At 41.0% G+C, this 16,407-nt stretch overlaps 1 protein-coding gene across 1 annotated transcript; it reads left to right on the top strand.

The window, feature by feature from the left end:
- The first annotated feature begins 3,849 nt into the window (after window positions 1-3,849).
- Window positions 3,850-16,219, top strand: relt (RELT TNF receptor). Its single transcript, XM_061682224.1, is given in 11 exon segments — window positions 3,850-3,867; window positions 3,913-3,984; window positions 3,986-4,066; window positions 4,068-4,102; window positions 4,303-4,358; window positions 4,485-4,739; window positions 11,809-11,874; window positions 12,120-12,198; window positions 13,610-13,993; window positions 14,646-14,774; window positions 14,949-16,219. Coding segments are annotated over 11 exon segments (1,179 nt in total). The 3' UTR covers window positions 14,953-16,219.
- Window positions 16,220-16,407: the final 188 nt, after the last annotated feature.

The raw sequence follows: 16,407 nt of genomic DNA, 5'->3' as shown, positions 1-16,407 counted from the left end.
CTTAGTGATTGGGCTGTAAACTGTAATCTTAGTTTCCCATTACTAGCGTGATAATTACCTAAACGGTGTATATTTTCTTAAAAATAAAAAACGTCTTAGCTATTTCTTTAACATGAATGCACTCATGCTGCCCTTACCCTGACATCGCACAGGCCTTTACCTAATAAACACAACTATGCTGTGTTTAGACATGAATCACTGTTTGTGCAAACCAGAAGATCCTTGATTCCATTTACTTTTTTTAAAAGTCTAGTTAAACTACAAACTAATAGGAGGGATTGGTACATTACACTCTGAGCTGCAAGTGCACTCTTCTGAAGCTGCTGTCATCTCCTCTTTCTCTCGCTCCAGTCGGGTCATTCAGTTTGACCTCTTTGCGTTCCAACTTGATCAACTGTGTTCTGATGGTGTGCAGGAGACCGGTGTGTGTTGGTGTACTATTCCACTGGAAAACTTGACAACTGATGTCATGCCAGCAAACCCAAGGTCAGAAACAGTAAAATGGTGGAGGACCTGATGGACATAAAGGAGTCATGTAAGAAATGTGCTGTTTGAAACGGACACAAGAAATGGTTTGCTGGTGTAAACTGCGCAAATACGTAGTTTCACTATTTTTCACTGATTGTTTATTTGCATGATTGAAGAAAATTGGAATTATCCATGGCAAATCCTAATCATAAACATCAGCTTATAAATACTCGTTCAGACTGGAAATTGATCTCAATGATGTTTAGCACTGTGGTTAAGAGACAAAACACCATGTCCATAATTTGGCACCTAACTAATAATGACATGTTCGAAGCACATCGCGACAGTCACGACATCAGGTGTCACTATTTTAAGCAAGCACTGCATTTCTTCCAGTGCATATTGCAGCAATACTCTCCCGAGTGTAATTAATTATTGTGTATTTAAAACTCACACAGAAATTAATATAAGGACTGAGCTTGTTAAGAGTAGCATCGAGCCCTTAACAAATTAATGTTGTCAGAATAATTACTGAGCTGCAGCATGACAGCAGTGAAAATCAGTGCCAGCGTGTTACCACATTACTGCATGTTGTTATATATAAGCCAAGAAGCTGACTATTCTGTGAAAAACAATAGCACACAGGGTTTTAGATAATTACTGTTCTGCAGTTTAGCCAAAACCACTTGTGCCTTTTCAGGTGTTTTGAATGTGGTGTCATGGAGAGTTGTTGGTAATGTTTGTTGTGCAAGCTGCGATATTCTTAGCAGTGTTAATGTGCCATTCCTAGTCTCCCTGTCGACCTGTTGTCCTTTGATGAGGCCTAAACATCTATCCATCCACAGCCCATCACCTGATAATAGGAGAAGAACACAAGTTTTCTAACAATACAAGTGCGTACAAAGACGAGCTAGATGCACTGTATAAACTAAAGCACAGGTGTCAAACTCAAGGCCCGGGGGCCAGATCCAGCATGCCACATCATTTTATCTGGCCCCTGAAAGCAATCCATGTGCGTCGGCATCCATGATTATTGCTAAAATCTGTACTCAAACTTCAAATTGTTATATGTAATAAATGTTTAGATATTGCTAAAGCATTTTGTTTTATTCCTAAACCCCTTTTTTACAGTAACTTGAACAATAGTTGAACAAACCTATCCGTAATGTCTGAGGAGAACCTTAACCACACAATGTGGCCTGTGACAAAAAGTACTTTGACACCCCTGAAACAAACTTATATTTTAGTATTGGAAGAGAATCTGGTTGCGCCAGACACAACACATTTTGGAGAGTTCAACCATTATCAGTAAATTGAAGTATTGAGTCATTTGGTCTGAAACTGCACCAAAATACGTCACAGATTAAATATTCCAGGTTGCTATTGCCACAAATGGAACAGGACAGCAAAAGGGGTCCGGGTTTCGTTTCTGTTATTATTGTCTTCTTGATGACTTTAAATATACTTCACAAGGCTGTCAGTTCCACCAGGACCTCGCTGAAACATCAATTTCTATTATAGTGGTGTATCCCAAATGTGTGTGTGTGTGTGTGTGCGCGCGCGTAAACTGTTATTGAGGGGTCATGTCTCAAGGGGTGTGTCGGAGGTCAGAATGACAGTATAAAGTGCAAGCAGGTGCAGTGATATTTCCACTCAGCAATGCACGTGGGTCTCCGTTTTAGTCTCACCACAGCGAGCGTTAAGATAATTTATGTCCAGTTTGGCTCCTGACCATTTGTGGCAGCATATGCAACGTCCTCAGTGTTTTTCCCAGCAACTGTGTCATCTGTAAGTCAGGGGTGAGTGCTGTTCCCTCTTACTGTTTTTTTAATTTTTGCTTCCCTCAGCCATTTTGGGTTTCACTAACCTTTCCTCTTTTTCCTGTCATAATGCGTGGTGCGATTTCACATCCCCATTATGGCCATTGAGGTTCAGTACTGCCACTTGCATAATTTTGTTGAGTCCAGCAAAGCATATATGAACTCGGGGGAATTTGAATGTGAAGTGAAGCTGTCTGGCATCAGCTGTAATTCTTTCATTTTTTCAGGATGCTGATACACATTAGTATCATCATGAAGTCACTCATAGTTGACTCTGCTTATTATGGTATGCGTCAGTAGGGACAAGTGAGGCATATTTTTCTTGCAAGCTGTCTGACCTGTCTTGACTTGCATCGTAACTTTAATGTAAATAACCGTCTGTCAGATGTTTTTCAGCACCCACTGATGGAATATCAAGCATTTTCATTTACAATAGGATGTGACTGTTGAGTGAATGAATAATGTGTGCAATTGTAAAACGTATTGAGTATGAAAAGCACAATATAAGTTTAATGCATTATTATTATTATTATTATTATTACACAATTACTGGTAAAAACTAGGCTTTTCACGATCAGGATTTTTGGGGCCGATCAGCTAGTTTAAAAAAACGATAACTGATCACTGCTCCGCTCTTGTTGTCGTCGCCACGGTAACGAGTGTATCCGGTCACATTTAAGTTGACAGGATAAAGCCCAATGATCGTAAAAAATGGGACGTGGTGGTATCAGAATACAAGATTTTATTGCAGTAGTCTTGACAGTGCAATCGCGAAAGAGCAAATTTGGCTTGTAGTCTGATCTGGGCATTCGGTGTTGTCTGTCTCAGACGTGTTGTGTGTTCCACACCACTGACATGTTTTTATTTTTTTATTTTTGTTTTTAGTTAAAAAAAATAAATAAATAACTTCATTGGCTGTCAGATATTTACAGTACTACGTCAAAAGACACGCGACAAGGGTAAAAAATAAACTAGCTTTTGGATTAAAATATACTGTGCAAGTGACGACGCGGAGTAAATGTCTTTTGCGGAGCCAATCAATGACGTCATAGATCGGATCGTCAAATTATGACATTAAAGCCGATAAGCCGATCAGCATAAAATGCTTAATATCGGCCGATACCGATCAGCCCGATAAAATCGGTGTAAAGTCGAGTAAAAACAAACTTTAAACAGTATTTATTGCTTTTATTAATATATACCTTAAGTACCCTAAAGATCTGTGTTCTTCCTCATGAGCCCACATTGAACTGGACAAATTCCTGCATATTATAGGACTATGTGCCTGTGTCCTTGTGGCCCTACACTGAACATATTTTGTCAAATTTTCTTGTAAAGATCATATTTCTTGTAAAGATCATATGTACATACAAGAATACATTGAAGAAGATGAGGAACCACCTTTGCCTCTCACTGGGCACTGCAGCAGTGCAGTGCCAGTGGGGATGTGACTGTATAATAAGGAGAGAGTTCCCTGAAATTGATTCCTAAACAGCTCTTTCCCTATGATGCATAACTGCTAAACATCGGAGGCACTTTGTAGCGCTCAAATACACAGTATATGTTTTTCCAGACTGAGGTATGCTTGTGTGGACTTAATATTTGCTGTTTTCTGTCTCACCAGCCTTGTGGGCAGATCCGGAGTCGGGCAGAGGAAGTGCAGTGTCGATCATGCCAGACAGGAACCTTTTCCTGTAGACTCGTTAGACTCTGAACTGTGTCGTCCACACTCCTCCTGCAAGCTTCGTGGGCGAAAACTTGTAACCTCTGGCACTGCTTACTCTTGATGCTGTGTGTGGAGACTATCTGCCTGGGTAATGACCCTAAGTCTACATGCATCTCTATTTGTTGTCTGTGTGCATTCACTTGGTATTGTAACAATAGGCTTCTGCGGAACCTTTAAATTGTACTCTTTTGTTAAATTGAAAACACAAAATATGAAAAAAATAGCTTTTTTACTGTACTTTGTCTTCATCCCGTCAATTATGATCTGTCCTATTTTTTCTTTTTACAGATTTTACTCCAAAGCCGGAGTAGGAAGTGCTTCAATCAAAAACTCCTGTGTGAAGAGTAAGAATGCTTTTTCTTACTGTTGTATTGAACTCCCAAACTCTTTATTTATATGTCTCAAAGGACTAATTTGAGACAGTTTAAATCTTTTGTGTTTAAAATCCCCAACCCACCCCTCCACCCCAGTGACCGTACACATCAGAAGCGTGCGCACAGTGGGGCAAGGCTTGGGAATTGGTGCTGAAGGGCCAGTCAATGACACAGTTGTACGCAGCGCTGAGGAGAAGACAACCGATTATGTGGTGTTCGCTTTAGTGCCTGTCTTCTGTGTTGTGGGCCTGCTGGGTATCGTGATTTGCAACTTCTTGAAGAAGAAAGGATGCCGCTGCAATGCCAAGAAGGATGGGGTTGATGCAGAGGCTGATATACCTCAGAGAGAAGGTGAGAGATGACTGGACAGACATTGACCAAAAGGCTGAAAGGTGCGGAATGGGACTATTCAATTAAATTCCAAGTTTCTAAATCCATGTGGTAATTTTTTGGGGGAAGACTCCTTTTTAAACCTAACCCAGAAGTGTGTCTCTGCACAACCGCTGGTTAGTTATATTAGCCATTTGACTTTGTTGCAAACCTACATGGCGTATGTTTTGAACTTTGACCTTTTCCAGGCCCATTCATCACAGGTCATGTCTGCTCCATTTTTCCAAGCGCACAGTTATGGTTTTCCTATTTGAAAAGCAGCGAAAAAAATATTCCCATCAAATCGCCAGGGAGTCAGAAGGGAAATAACTTTCATAAACAAATAAGTGAATAAAAAGAGGTGAGGAGGTCAGATGGTACTGGATTTTTCAGAGGGACTGTGGATGGGAGAAACAGGGGGGGAGGATAGACTGAGGGCATGAGGGAATGATGTGAGTAGAATGGACAGAAAGTCCCAATACTGGCCGTTATACTCCAATACTCCACTGGCTGTTTATTTTTTTAATGTGATGTGGCTAATTTTAATTAGTTTTGACTAGAAATAAAATATTCTTGGTAAGATTTTGAATTTTTGCAGGGCATGTCAGCTTTACAAGCCCCTGCCGAGTCAGTGGTGACACGTAACATGGAGCTAGTCAAGAGCGGGCATTGAAGCATCGCCGTGTGGTCAACTGTCATTTCATAGATTGTGTCAGGGTTGTAGATAAAGCATTACCTGGTCATTGGCGTTAACACAGCTGGAAATGTGTGTAGCGGTTCAGACCATAGATATGAAGACAATACACCAACGCACTGTAGCAGCCTGGCTAACCGACATCCCTATGTGGCGGCCATGTTGGGTAGCTTGATGTTCCCTTCAAAGGGAATGCATGGGCATTGAAATTAAGTCATAACTTGCTCATTTACCAACCGTTTTTTTTTTTAAACAAGGTTTACTCTTTTGTCAATGCCAAAGCGTGTGCTATCACCAGAGAAAAGTATTTTTCCCTTCATCCATCCATCCATTTTCTGAGCCGCTTATCCTCACAAGGGTCGCGGGAGTGCTGTAGCCTATCCCAACTATCATCAGGCAGGAGGCGGGGTACACCCTGAACTGGTTGCCAGCCAATCGCAGGACACATACAAACAACCATTCACACTCACATTCACACCTACGGGCAATTTAGAATCGTCAATTAGCCTACTATGCATGTTTTTGGGATGTGGGAGGAAACTGGAGTGCCCGGAGCAACCCCACGCAGGCACGGGGAGAACATGCAAACTCCACACAGGCGGGGCCGGGGATTGAACCCCAGTCCTCAGAACTGTGAGGCTGACGCTCTAACCAGTCGCCCACCGTGTCGCCAGTCCCCCCCCCCCCCCCTTCCCAAAAAAAAGTAAATTAGGACTTTTTCCAAATTTTACGATGAATTCATAAGGCTGGCTAAGGCAAGGAAAAATAGGCCTGGCCTCGCCACTGCTTGAAAGGGAAATAATTTATCTTGACTGCCATGTACTGTAAGTCATCAAGCTTTAGAAGTGCAAGCAAGTAGCTAAAACTCTTCAATGCATGCAAGGACCAAAACATACATGTGAGAACCTTGTTGTGAAAAATCCCTATTCACATCTCTTTTCTCTATCCTTCTGCACTCCATTCAACAACACACCCTCTTATGTGACCATGACACTCCATACTTCCCTCGTCTCCTTTCCCAGCCGGATCAATAATTCAGTTAGGTGCTCACATCATGGTTTATGTCTCCTCTTTCATCTCCTTTTTGAATCCTTCTCTTCTACTGTGCTGCTCTATTTTGCATTGTTGTGGGAGCTTTGAGAGAGGAGCTAGGGTCTGTGAAATAGTGTCTATAAATATAGGTTCAAACTACCTTTGTTTTGCCTCTTCCTTCTCTCTTTTGTCATGATTATACAACTATCATTGTCACATTGTGTACATTTCCTCCTTGTTATCTTGTCCTGTACGTACAGTTCTGACTCCAGCACGTCATATTGTAGCTCCAGTTAGTGAGGAAGGCCCATGGAGAGGATTTACAGCTGGGGCAAGCTCGGTTTGGCAGAACCCACATCCCATGCTGGGTTAACTGTGACTTGTAGAGAAGTAGAAGAAGAAGTAAAAAAGAATTAAGTGAGAGTTCCACTGTATATTGGAATGGGAAAAACTCAGGACTTTTAAACGCATGATGTGTGGTCAGCCACAGGTGTGAATAGAATTAGCTCAATGCTGTGAAATTGACACTATTGTTCTCATATAGCAACATAAACTGCCGTTGTGGCCTAACACCACTTAGTCACACTTTGAGTGAGGAACATGTGGCCTTACGCGACACAAGTACACCATCTGATGCATGTGGCCTGCCACAAAAGTACACACTCAGACAATCTCCACTGTCTTAAAAAATAAATACTCACAAATGAAGGTTAGCATTCAGTGTGCATTCCTTTTGAAACATAACATTCTGTAAGTAAGTAACCTTTGGTTTGTTACAAACCTTAACAATTTTAGCGGTCATTTGTTTCTTTCTTTAGTAGTCATTCTTTAAGCTCCACTTTCCATCCCTCAACACTTTCAGAAGCACTAGGGAAGAAACTCCTTTTATTTGTCAGACAATCTACCAGCTGTTCTTTTGTAGCTGACCAGAGGACATGTTGGATCCTTATGCTTTGGATTAGTTCTTTAATGCCACTTATTTCTAGTCTTAGTCATTTCTCTGTTATAGATTTGGTTGACTTCATGACAAGGCACAAGGGAGTAGTTGTAACACACATCACTGGTGAGCTATCTTCCGTGACTTTTCCCCTTGTGAGTTCAGTAGAGGGAAAACAGACATGACATTAGCAATTCCATCAGCAAGAGTGTTTCTCCTGCCAGAGTACACCGAACCACTCTCCTGATCCTCTTCAATTGCCATTAGACAGGTGTGAATTTCCCTTCCTCACCCATCACCACAAAGAGATGTTCACCTTGTGTTCCACCGTCAGGTAGGTTTCCCATTGAGGCATCACTGAAAACAAGCTTCAAGGAATAATCATCTCCTAAATTAGTTTAGTACTTTGTTTCATGCAATGTTTGCACAGTGGCGTGTTTTAAAGCGGATGCAAGATTGCATGTGTCGAACATGATATCTGGCCTGCTTTGTCTGGCCACCCACAACAGCTGATATATCTTTGACCTCAGCTTGTCAGTCTCCCAGTCTGTGAAAGGAGAATGACACTCCAAAGGTCTTGCTGGGTCCATGACATTAGGATGAAGAGTCTGTATGGATGCATTCTGTTGCATCTCCTCCACTGCTTTCACAGTGGCAAAGTCCATTCCCATATAATGAAAGCAATCATTCTCCTCACGTCCTCAAAGCAGTTTTGAATGATTATTGTGGCAAAAATGTGTGAGGCACTCCAGATGAAGTCATCCACATGACAAGCGAAGATGCCAATTACACAGCAGTGTCCATCCAACCAGTAAAAAACAGCAGGATCTACTTGAGACATTGTGGCCCCTGTATTCAGCAGTGTGGATTTGACTTTATTGTACCAGTCGAGGGAAGCATCAGCTAGACCATAGGTAAATGTCCCGAGACAGCACCCTGCACACTGGACCCTGAACAAAAGCTGACTTAATGTCCATGGAGTGCAGCATCCACTGTCTCTGATATATAACTAACATAAGTAACTTGTGGGACTATGATGAGCAAGTAGGGGATTCTTTTGGAAGATCTGCACTGTTATACTCCGAACCACTAGACGTGCTTTGGGTACTAGTCTATCAGGTGTTAACTTTAGTGTACACCCCCACCTGGTGGACACCTGTTTTTGACCAATGCCTTTTACCTCTTCAAACACCCCCAGTTACTAATTTCATCACATTTTGCAATGTCAAATAAAAAACATCCATGACCAACACATTGTTATCATGCATTTCAGAACATACTTTGTCACTATCCCATGAAGATTTGCCACCTGACTCAGATCAGCTAACCTTTTGGTACCTGCTATGTTATCAGGTTCTGAGTACTGTAGGTTATACCGGTTCTAGTATTGTCTGGTAGCCTTTCCAGCTCGCCCTATCACTTTATAGCTGTATAAAAAAAACACCAGTGTCTTTGTCCCGATAATTATTTGTCCTGTTTTCAGTGTTATGGAGCCTCCTCTTAAAACCAGTGGGTGTAGATCATCCCGATGATAATCCTCATTGTCAGCATCGTTAACTTCGTGAATATTAGTATCTTCAGCATTGTCATTCTCCTCAGATTGCAAAGGATCTATAGCACCTGCTACTTCACTGGGTTCAGGATCAGACTTTCTTATCCTTGAGTGGTGAACCCATGATGTACAAATATCACTACTCCATCTGGCCTTATCACAATTCCAGGGCTTCCTGAGAGCTCTCCTTATTCTTTCTGAGCGTTCGGCCTCAGTGAATGCTTTCCTTGCGTTGGGTAATGCTCATATGTTGTCCCACCAAGGCACTGATAGTGGTGCCTTCCAAGGCAGGTAGCTTGTCAACAATAACTGAAGGAAAATTGGGATTTTTGTCCCAAAAACAACTGGTACGGACTGAAGCCATGTACATTTTGCATTGTGTTCTTTGCCACGAGTGCCCAATCCAGAACTGTTACCCAGTATTTCCGTGAGTCTTTGGTTATGGCGCTCAAGCAAACCATTACTCCATGGACTGTAGCCAGTAGTGGTCTTTATCTCAATATTGAAATTCTTAGCCATGTCTCTGATTTCACTGTTATTAAATTCCCCACCGTTATCACTGAAAAGTTGGTCCGTTGGGCCATGGACACTAATCCAGGAATGAAAGAAGTGTTTCACTATCACACTTGGCTTCTTGGAGGTGACAATGCTACCGGTGCTGAAACAGGTGAAATGATCAATAATGTGAAGGTACCACACATTTGGTTCTAGATCATGTAAACCCACCCCTATAGTCGTGTTGTATCGTGAAGCCATGGGCAGACCAACAGCAGGTTTGGATTTAGGCTTGCTGTGCTTGAGACATATTTCACATTTGCCCACTCTCTCTTCTAAAATAGTAGTGTTCTCAACATGAACATGTCCAGCATTCATTAGCAGTTTCTTGAGTTTATCAACCGAAGCATGGCCGAACTGCTTGTGAAGTTTCAGCAAAGCTTTGTGGTTTTGTTCTTCAGTCATATTTTCTGTAATAGCTCGCAGCACTATGTTGTCATATGCATCACATGGGGATTATTTATTGATATATTTTCCCAGTAGTTTCCTGAGGAAGTGACTTCTAAAGCTAACTTGTTTCCACATGATGGCGGTATCCTTCTCCAAGTCTAGCACGTCCCCTGCTCTCCTTAGGGAAGCTTCACTTAGTAGTACGGGAATGTCTGCTGTAACCACTTGTGTTCCAATGCAGCATTTTGTTGTTCCCACCTTTGCTGGAATCGACTTTTTCATCTCTGAATTTGAAAGGCTTGCTGCTCTCCTCACTTGTCACGTTCTGCTTTTCACTCTCATCTAGTCCATGCACATAGTTATCCAGCCATTTTTCTCCACATACTGTACTTGTGCAGCCTGTGTCTATTACAACGGACCCTAAAGTGTCAACCTTGAATAGTTCAGTCTGATTCCTTGGAAAACTGTGTAATGTTTACACTCATCAGTTTGTTCACTGTACTGATTTTCACTTGTCATTTTTGAATTTTCCTTCTTTTGAGGATAGGCTTTTTACCCAGTGGTATGTGCTTTGACAAATTCCACACTTTGTTCGTCTTGCTCATTTATCCTGTGGGTAGGTACCTGCGAGTGGACCTGGTGCCTGGCCACCCCGGGCTGCATTTGTTGCTGTGTAGTAAATGGCGTCTTGACTCACATTATTGCTCTGGCTTTTTGCTCCCTCTTCTCGCCAAACACACGTTTGAGCGCTGATTTCATGTCAGCAAAGTGTGTGTTCTGCACGTAGTTAGAGCCAGCTGCTCGTCTTTAACGTCGTGTCCCACAACGCTAGCGCTAATCCTTGTTTTTTCTTGTCCAAGTCTGTCACGTGTTCACAGTTCTACTTCATTTTTCCACTTCTCGTCGGAGTTCCCTTCGTGGAAGCCCGGTGGTAATCTGTAGTTGTTAGCAGCAACCATCCTATGCTACAATGTTAGTTTCCAATAATAATACACATTTACGTTGTTTTGTCCATTTTATTTGACGTCATCACTCGGCGCTCCCTAGTAATAGCTCGATGATCGGCGTAAATACCAGAATGAACCCGCCAACAAATGTAACTAAACGACACACAGGTGGCCTTATAAGACACAAACATTCACTGATAGACCGTGGCCTGAAAAGACAGAAGAACACACAAATGAGTTCTCGCGGTCATATGCATTTTCATTCTCTAATACTCAGTATTGTGCAGTGCCCTTATGCACTGCACAATACATGAAGCCACATTTGTCCTTTTATATATTGTATCTGAAGACTTTCTCTAATTTGAAGGGTAAATATAAAATCAAATTCCCCTAAAAGGCCATGAACCCACAATATTTATTTGTAGCCCTCTGCTAAAACAGATTGCTGATCAAAGTATTTTCCACCCTTCACTGATATCACGCTCAGCTGCTTTGCTGGTTTTATGGGATGGTCAGGGGGTTGCCATGGAGCCACCCTTATCAGTCCCATCATGTGCTGTGGCACAGTAACCCAGCAGTGACACACACTGTGAACGGGACCTTAAACTGTAGCTGCCATTTGTATGAGTTATGAATGAAGGAGATTATTATGGGCACATCTCTGGTTGATTGGGCATACTTTTTCAAATATAGCTGTGTCACAGACTATGAAACTTTATTTTCCCCACAAAGAATCAAACTTGGAAATTTCAGTCAAATACCGTATATGTGCATTATTTTAATTTGCAGCAACAAAAAGCACATTGCCAACATTGAATATGTGAACATTTAAATGGGAATTCCTGTTCAAAGAATAGTCTGTGTGACTGTTTGATATAATAGTTTAGAAAATACCAGAGATCTAGATATATAAAGTATTTATTAAACTCTATCTCTTGTTCAAGGTAATAACGACGACCTGAATGAAGACACTATCAGTGTTCTTGTCCGCCTGATTACTGAGAAACAAGGTGAGTGTTTTTCTTTCGTAGTCTTACTTTAGTCTTGTCTTCACCTCTTATACATGAATAGGATTAGTTGAGTAAATTCAATCAGCCCACAATTTTTTTTTTCACATCACTGCACTTGCAGTTTATTTCTCAAACAAAACATTAAATTATCTCACTATAGAAAGCTTTTACTTTTAATATAGAATTTTCAGTGAAATCAGACATAATTACACATAACAATATAATTTAAATTTGTTGTTTTTCAGAAAATGCTGCTGCTTTAGAAGAACTACTGCAAGAGTATGAGCTCAAACAGATGGCCCAAAGCAAAGTCTCATCAATCAAGTATGTCCACGCACGCACGCATGCACGCACACACATGCATTTAGTCGTGCTGTCCATGATAAAGCACAAAGATACAAATTTGGGAAAAAATAGTATGTCCTTCAAATTTGTCGTCCACTAAAATGTCCACAAAGATTGATTTTTTTTGTTTTGTTTTTGTGGGATAGTCATAAACAGACAAGCCCACACACTGTATTTGGCTTGCAGGGATCTAGACAACAATAATATGTACAGTAGTCCTACTCGTATGGCTGATCTTGAACAAATTTTGTGAGTAGACAATATACACGTATGACGAGCTCTTTTCCAATACAAGATGCAAAGACAAATCTTAGAAAAGCCATTGTGCGAAGACTCCAGTGACTTGTTGAACATGTTCAGACAGACTAACAAAATCCATCCATCCATTTTCTGAGCCGTTTCTCCTCACTCGGGTCGCGGGCATGCTGGAGCCTATCCCAGCTGTCATCGGGCAGGAGGCGGGGTACACCTTGAACTGGTTGCCAGCCAATCGCAGGGCACATACAAACAAACAACGATTCGCACTCACAGTCACACCTGCGGGAAATTTAGAGTCTCCAATTAATGCATGTTTTTGGGATGTGGGAGGAAACCGGAGTGCCTGGAGAAATCCCACGCAGGCACGGGGAGAACATGCAAACGCCACACAGGCGGGGCCAGGGATTGAACCCGAGTCCTCAGAACTGTGAGGCTGACGCTCTAACCAGTCGACTACCGTGCCGCCGACAAAACAAAATGAATTGTTTATTTACAAACAATGTTTATAAATGTGCAGGTCTGAGTAAATGTCATTTTTCTCTGAATTATCAAAATAGATTCATCATGTTTTGGAAAAGAGCTGTTCATGCAGATATTACTGAAATAAAGAAGATAAAAAGCTAAATTTTAAGCAAAAGTGTTTCAGGATCTAAATTGAAATTTTTTTTTTTAAATGTTGGTTTCAGTGTTATACAGATAAGTCATGAGTCCCAGATTTTTGTCTGTGATCCAACCCAGGAGTTACTTTTTCAATATTTTAAAGTGAAGAGTTGCTGTTGGGTTTTAAAATTGGGTGGTACATTGTAGCAATATTTTATAACTTGACATTGATACACTTTTAAAAACAATCACTTTAGCTGTAATGAATTAAGTTATTAGTATGACCCATAATAATGAGGAGTTTCATCATTTGAGCCAACTTGCTTACTGCATGGAACTTGATTGTTTTGGTAATCAACTTTTGCAGTCAATATACTGTACATAGACAATACCATAAATGGTAGATGCCCACTAATATACATTATGGTCAAGACAAGGCATTATTTAATAAAAAAAAAAAAAAAAAAAAAAAAAAAAAAAAAAGGTTCCGCTGTATAAATCATCCTCATCCTCTCCCGTTTTCTCCCCTAAGGTTCCCGATGCAGTCTCCACTGTCTTCATTTTGCTCCCTGCCCAGACTTTGCCCCCATCAGTCGCACCTGCACACCATCTCTGGCCTCTCTGGCTTAGCACCAAAGCATGGCTACTGTTGCTCCCGATGTGCCCAGAAGAAATGGCCTGCCATACTCATACCCCCTCTGGATTCCCTTAAAAATCCCCTTAAGCCCCCACTGACCCTTATCGTTCCCACACTGAAAACGTCCACCGAGCAGAAGAGGGGTCCCCTGACGTCAGGAATATGCGTTAACACTCAGTGTACACAAGCTATGGTGCCAAATATGGTGCAGGAGACTGTGGAGGGCATTGAGGCAAAGGAATGGACAGATGGGGGGCTGAAATTTCTCTCTGTGGGAAGGTGAGATTTGTTGCTGCCACACAATACATATCTAATCATTGCTCAGCATAAACGAGAGTTTGCAAGACCCGGGTTCAGTTTTAACACGGATGCGTACTTTTCCTTTGAATGACAATTGCGTGGCGCACACACACTCATCTTCATGTTCATCTGTCCAGTTAGAAAGGGAAGTTAACCAGAAAAGCAATAGTTATTACAATAAAGCATAATATTGACTTTGCAGCAATTATCGTTGTAGGGGATTTATATATATATGAGGTCCGCTGACTCGCATTTAAGTCACCAGCAGTTTTCACCAACTCATTCTGTGTTTAATAAGGGTACCCGCTAACATTCAATGTTCCAGTCACGCACAGATCGCTGCGTCCTCTTCCGCATCTAGAGACGTCTCCATGTGAGACTGTTGCGCCGCTTTTAGAGGGAATGAAAGAAGCCGCTTCGTTTGCACAGGATTGAAGTCGGCTGTGTCAACATCCAGACATCCCACTTCGAAATGCGCTGGCGGTACACCTAGTCCACAAAATTAACAAAACCCGGTCTAGCCCGCCCCGTCGCAGAATTTTGCCAAGTGCAGGGCTGGATTTGCGGCAGTCACGAAAATAGAGCCGGAAGTGTCTGATGAGACGAACTTAATATATTTCTTTTTCAACAGATTTCAAGTGGCTCAGATCCCTGAATACAAACCAGTCATAGAGGAAACAAAGGCACCATCCCAGGAGCAACGCAAGTCCCTTTTTGGTGGGATTCAGTTTTCATCAACTTCATTAGCAGGCCTCATGAGGTACGACTACAGATTGTCGTCTTTGTCTGCACAAAATGTTTGTCAGCTCTGGCCAATGAAGAATACAGCTGATGAGTATTTTACATGTCTAAAGTTTCATCAAGGCCCAGGCTTGGACAAATCATGTTTGAAAAATATGCTCAAACCTCAACATAATGATACAAACTGTTTCAGGTGACCGGAGACGTTTGCATGGTAACACTACCTCTGACAAGGATGACCACTACGGCAGGTTTGCAGCGTGACACCAACATCGATCCTAGGGGTTACAATCCTACTGCGAGAGTGTTTCATGATGAGCAAAATGAAACATCAAAGAATGAACAGCATCAAAGCTAATCCAAAGATAAAATGTGGATGTCCACCTAGTTGGAACACAGAGGTTTATACTATATTGGATTAGCAGCTGTCATTGCTTTTGCACTTTTAAGGGCAGGTGAGAAGAATAGGCTCCAGTGTTTGAACTTTCATAACAAAAGATACATTCTCAGGTAAACTAACTCTCTTGATTACGCAATAGACTAGTCTTTCTTCCTTGTGTAAAGAAGGGTCAACATATAGAGAAAAGAAAAAAAACTGGTGTGTGTGTATAAAGTGAGGTAAACATTCAACCAACCAGTTAATGTGCAACTTGATCCAAAAATATCAAGAGAGGTTTTCATCACGATGCTCATACGACAGGTTCAAACTATACTACAATACCAGTGGGGGAGGATTGAAAGAAAAAAAATGTATTCAAGGTCATTAATACAGTCTCTGTTCCTTCTGTGTAAACTGGATGTTTGTTTAAAAGGAGGACTTGAATAGAAAGTATCCACAGTTTTTATGAGGCACTGCAGGAGTGAAGGGTGAGAAAATAAAAAAAGTACTCACACAATCCAGTCTTGGTACAAAAAAAGTTTAAAAAAAGAAAATGTACATTTTACTACAGCATGGAAGACAGCAAGTATTTATTTTACTCATTTCATACGTCTAACAACTGCTCATGCAAAAATGTCAAATCAAATCAAGACAAAACTGCAACAATCTTTCAGTTACTTGATCAAGTCATTCAAAAAAACTAAACGAACTCACACTTGACGTTAAACTATGTACAATTATTTGCAAAGAAAATGGCTCGTTAACTTATTTCCACACCTAACTTATTTTCCAGTTCTTCAAAAGAACTCAGACTATGTATTTATAAAATGCGGTTGCTGATGATTTAGTGGTTTTATGTGACATTTTCCTAAATTTTAAGGTTTGCTACATTGTATTTATAGCACATTTAATACTATTTTCACATTGTTATAAAGAATATGACAACATATGTAAAAGATGATATGACGACGATACCTTTTCATCAGTCATTCTTTGATGTAATCAATCTGTTTGCTGGATTTACAAAAAATTATCTCAATGTCATTTCTAAAATGTTTTACTGTTGAAATAAAAAGGAAATTTTAAATGCCTTTTTGTCTTTTTTTATAATAAGAGGGTTGATAGAGGTCTTACCGAGGATACTAATGTACGAATGTAGCAAAGATATTACAAATACTGTACATTACTCGAGTCATTTGGGAGTTTGAAACCAGTAGTTTTCATGGTCGTGCAGTATCGCCATCTAGCGGTAAATTTATAATTTCAACAGTTC

Source organism: Phycodurus eques, chromosome 7 (genome assembly GCF_024500275.1).
Source record: "Phycodurus eques isolate BA_2022a chromosome 7, UOR_Pequ_1.1, whole genome shotgun sequence".
In the NCBI taxonomy this organism is placed as follows: Eukaryota; Metazoa; Chordata; class Actinopteri; order Syngnathiformes; family Syngnathidae; genus Phycodurus; species Phycodurus eques.
This window is presented reverse-complemented; position numbering and strand designations above follow the sequence as displayed.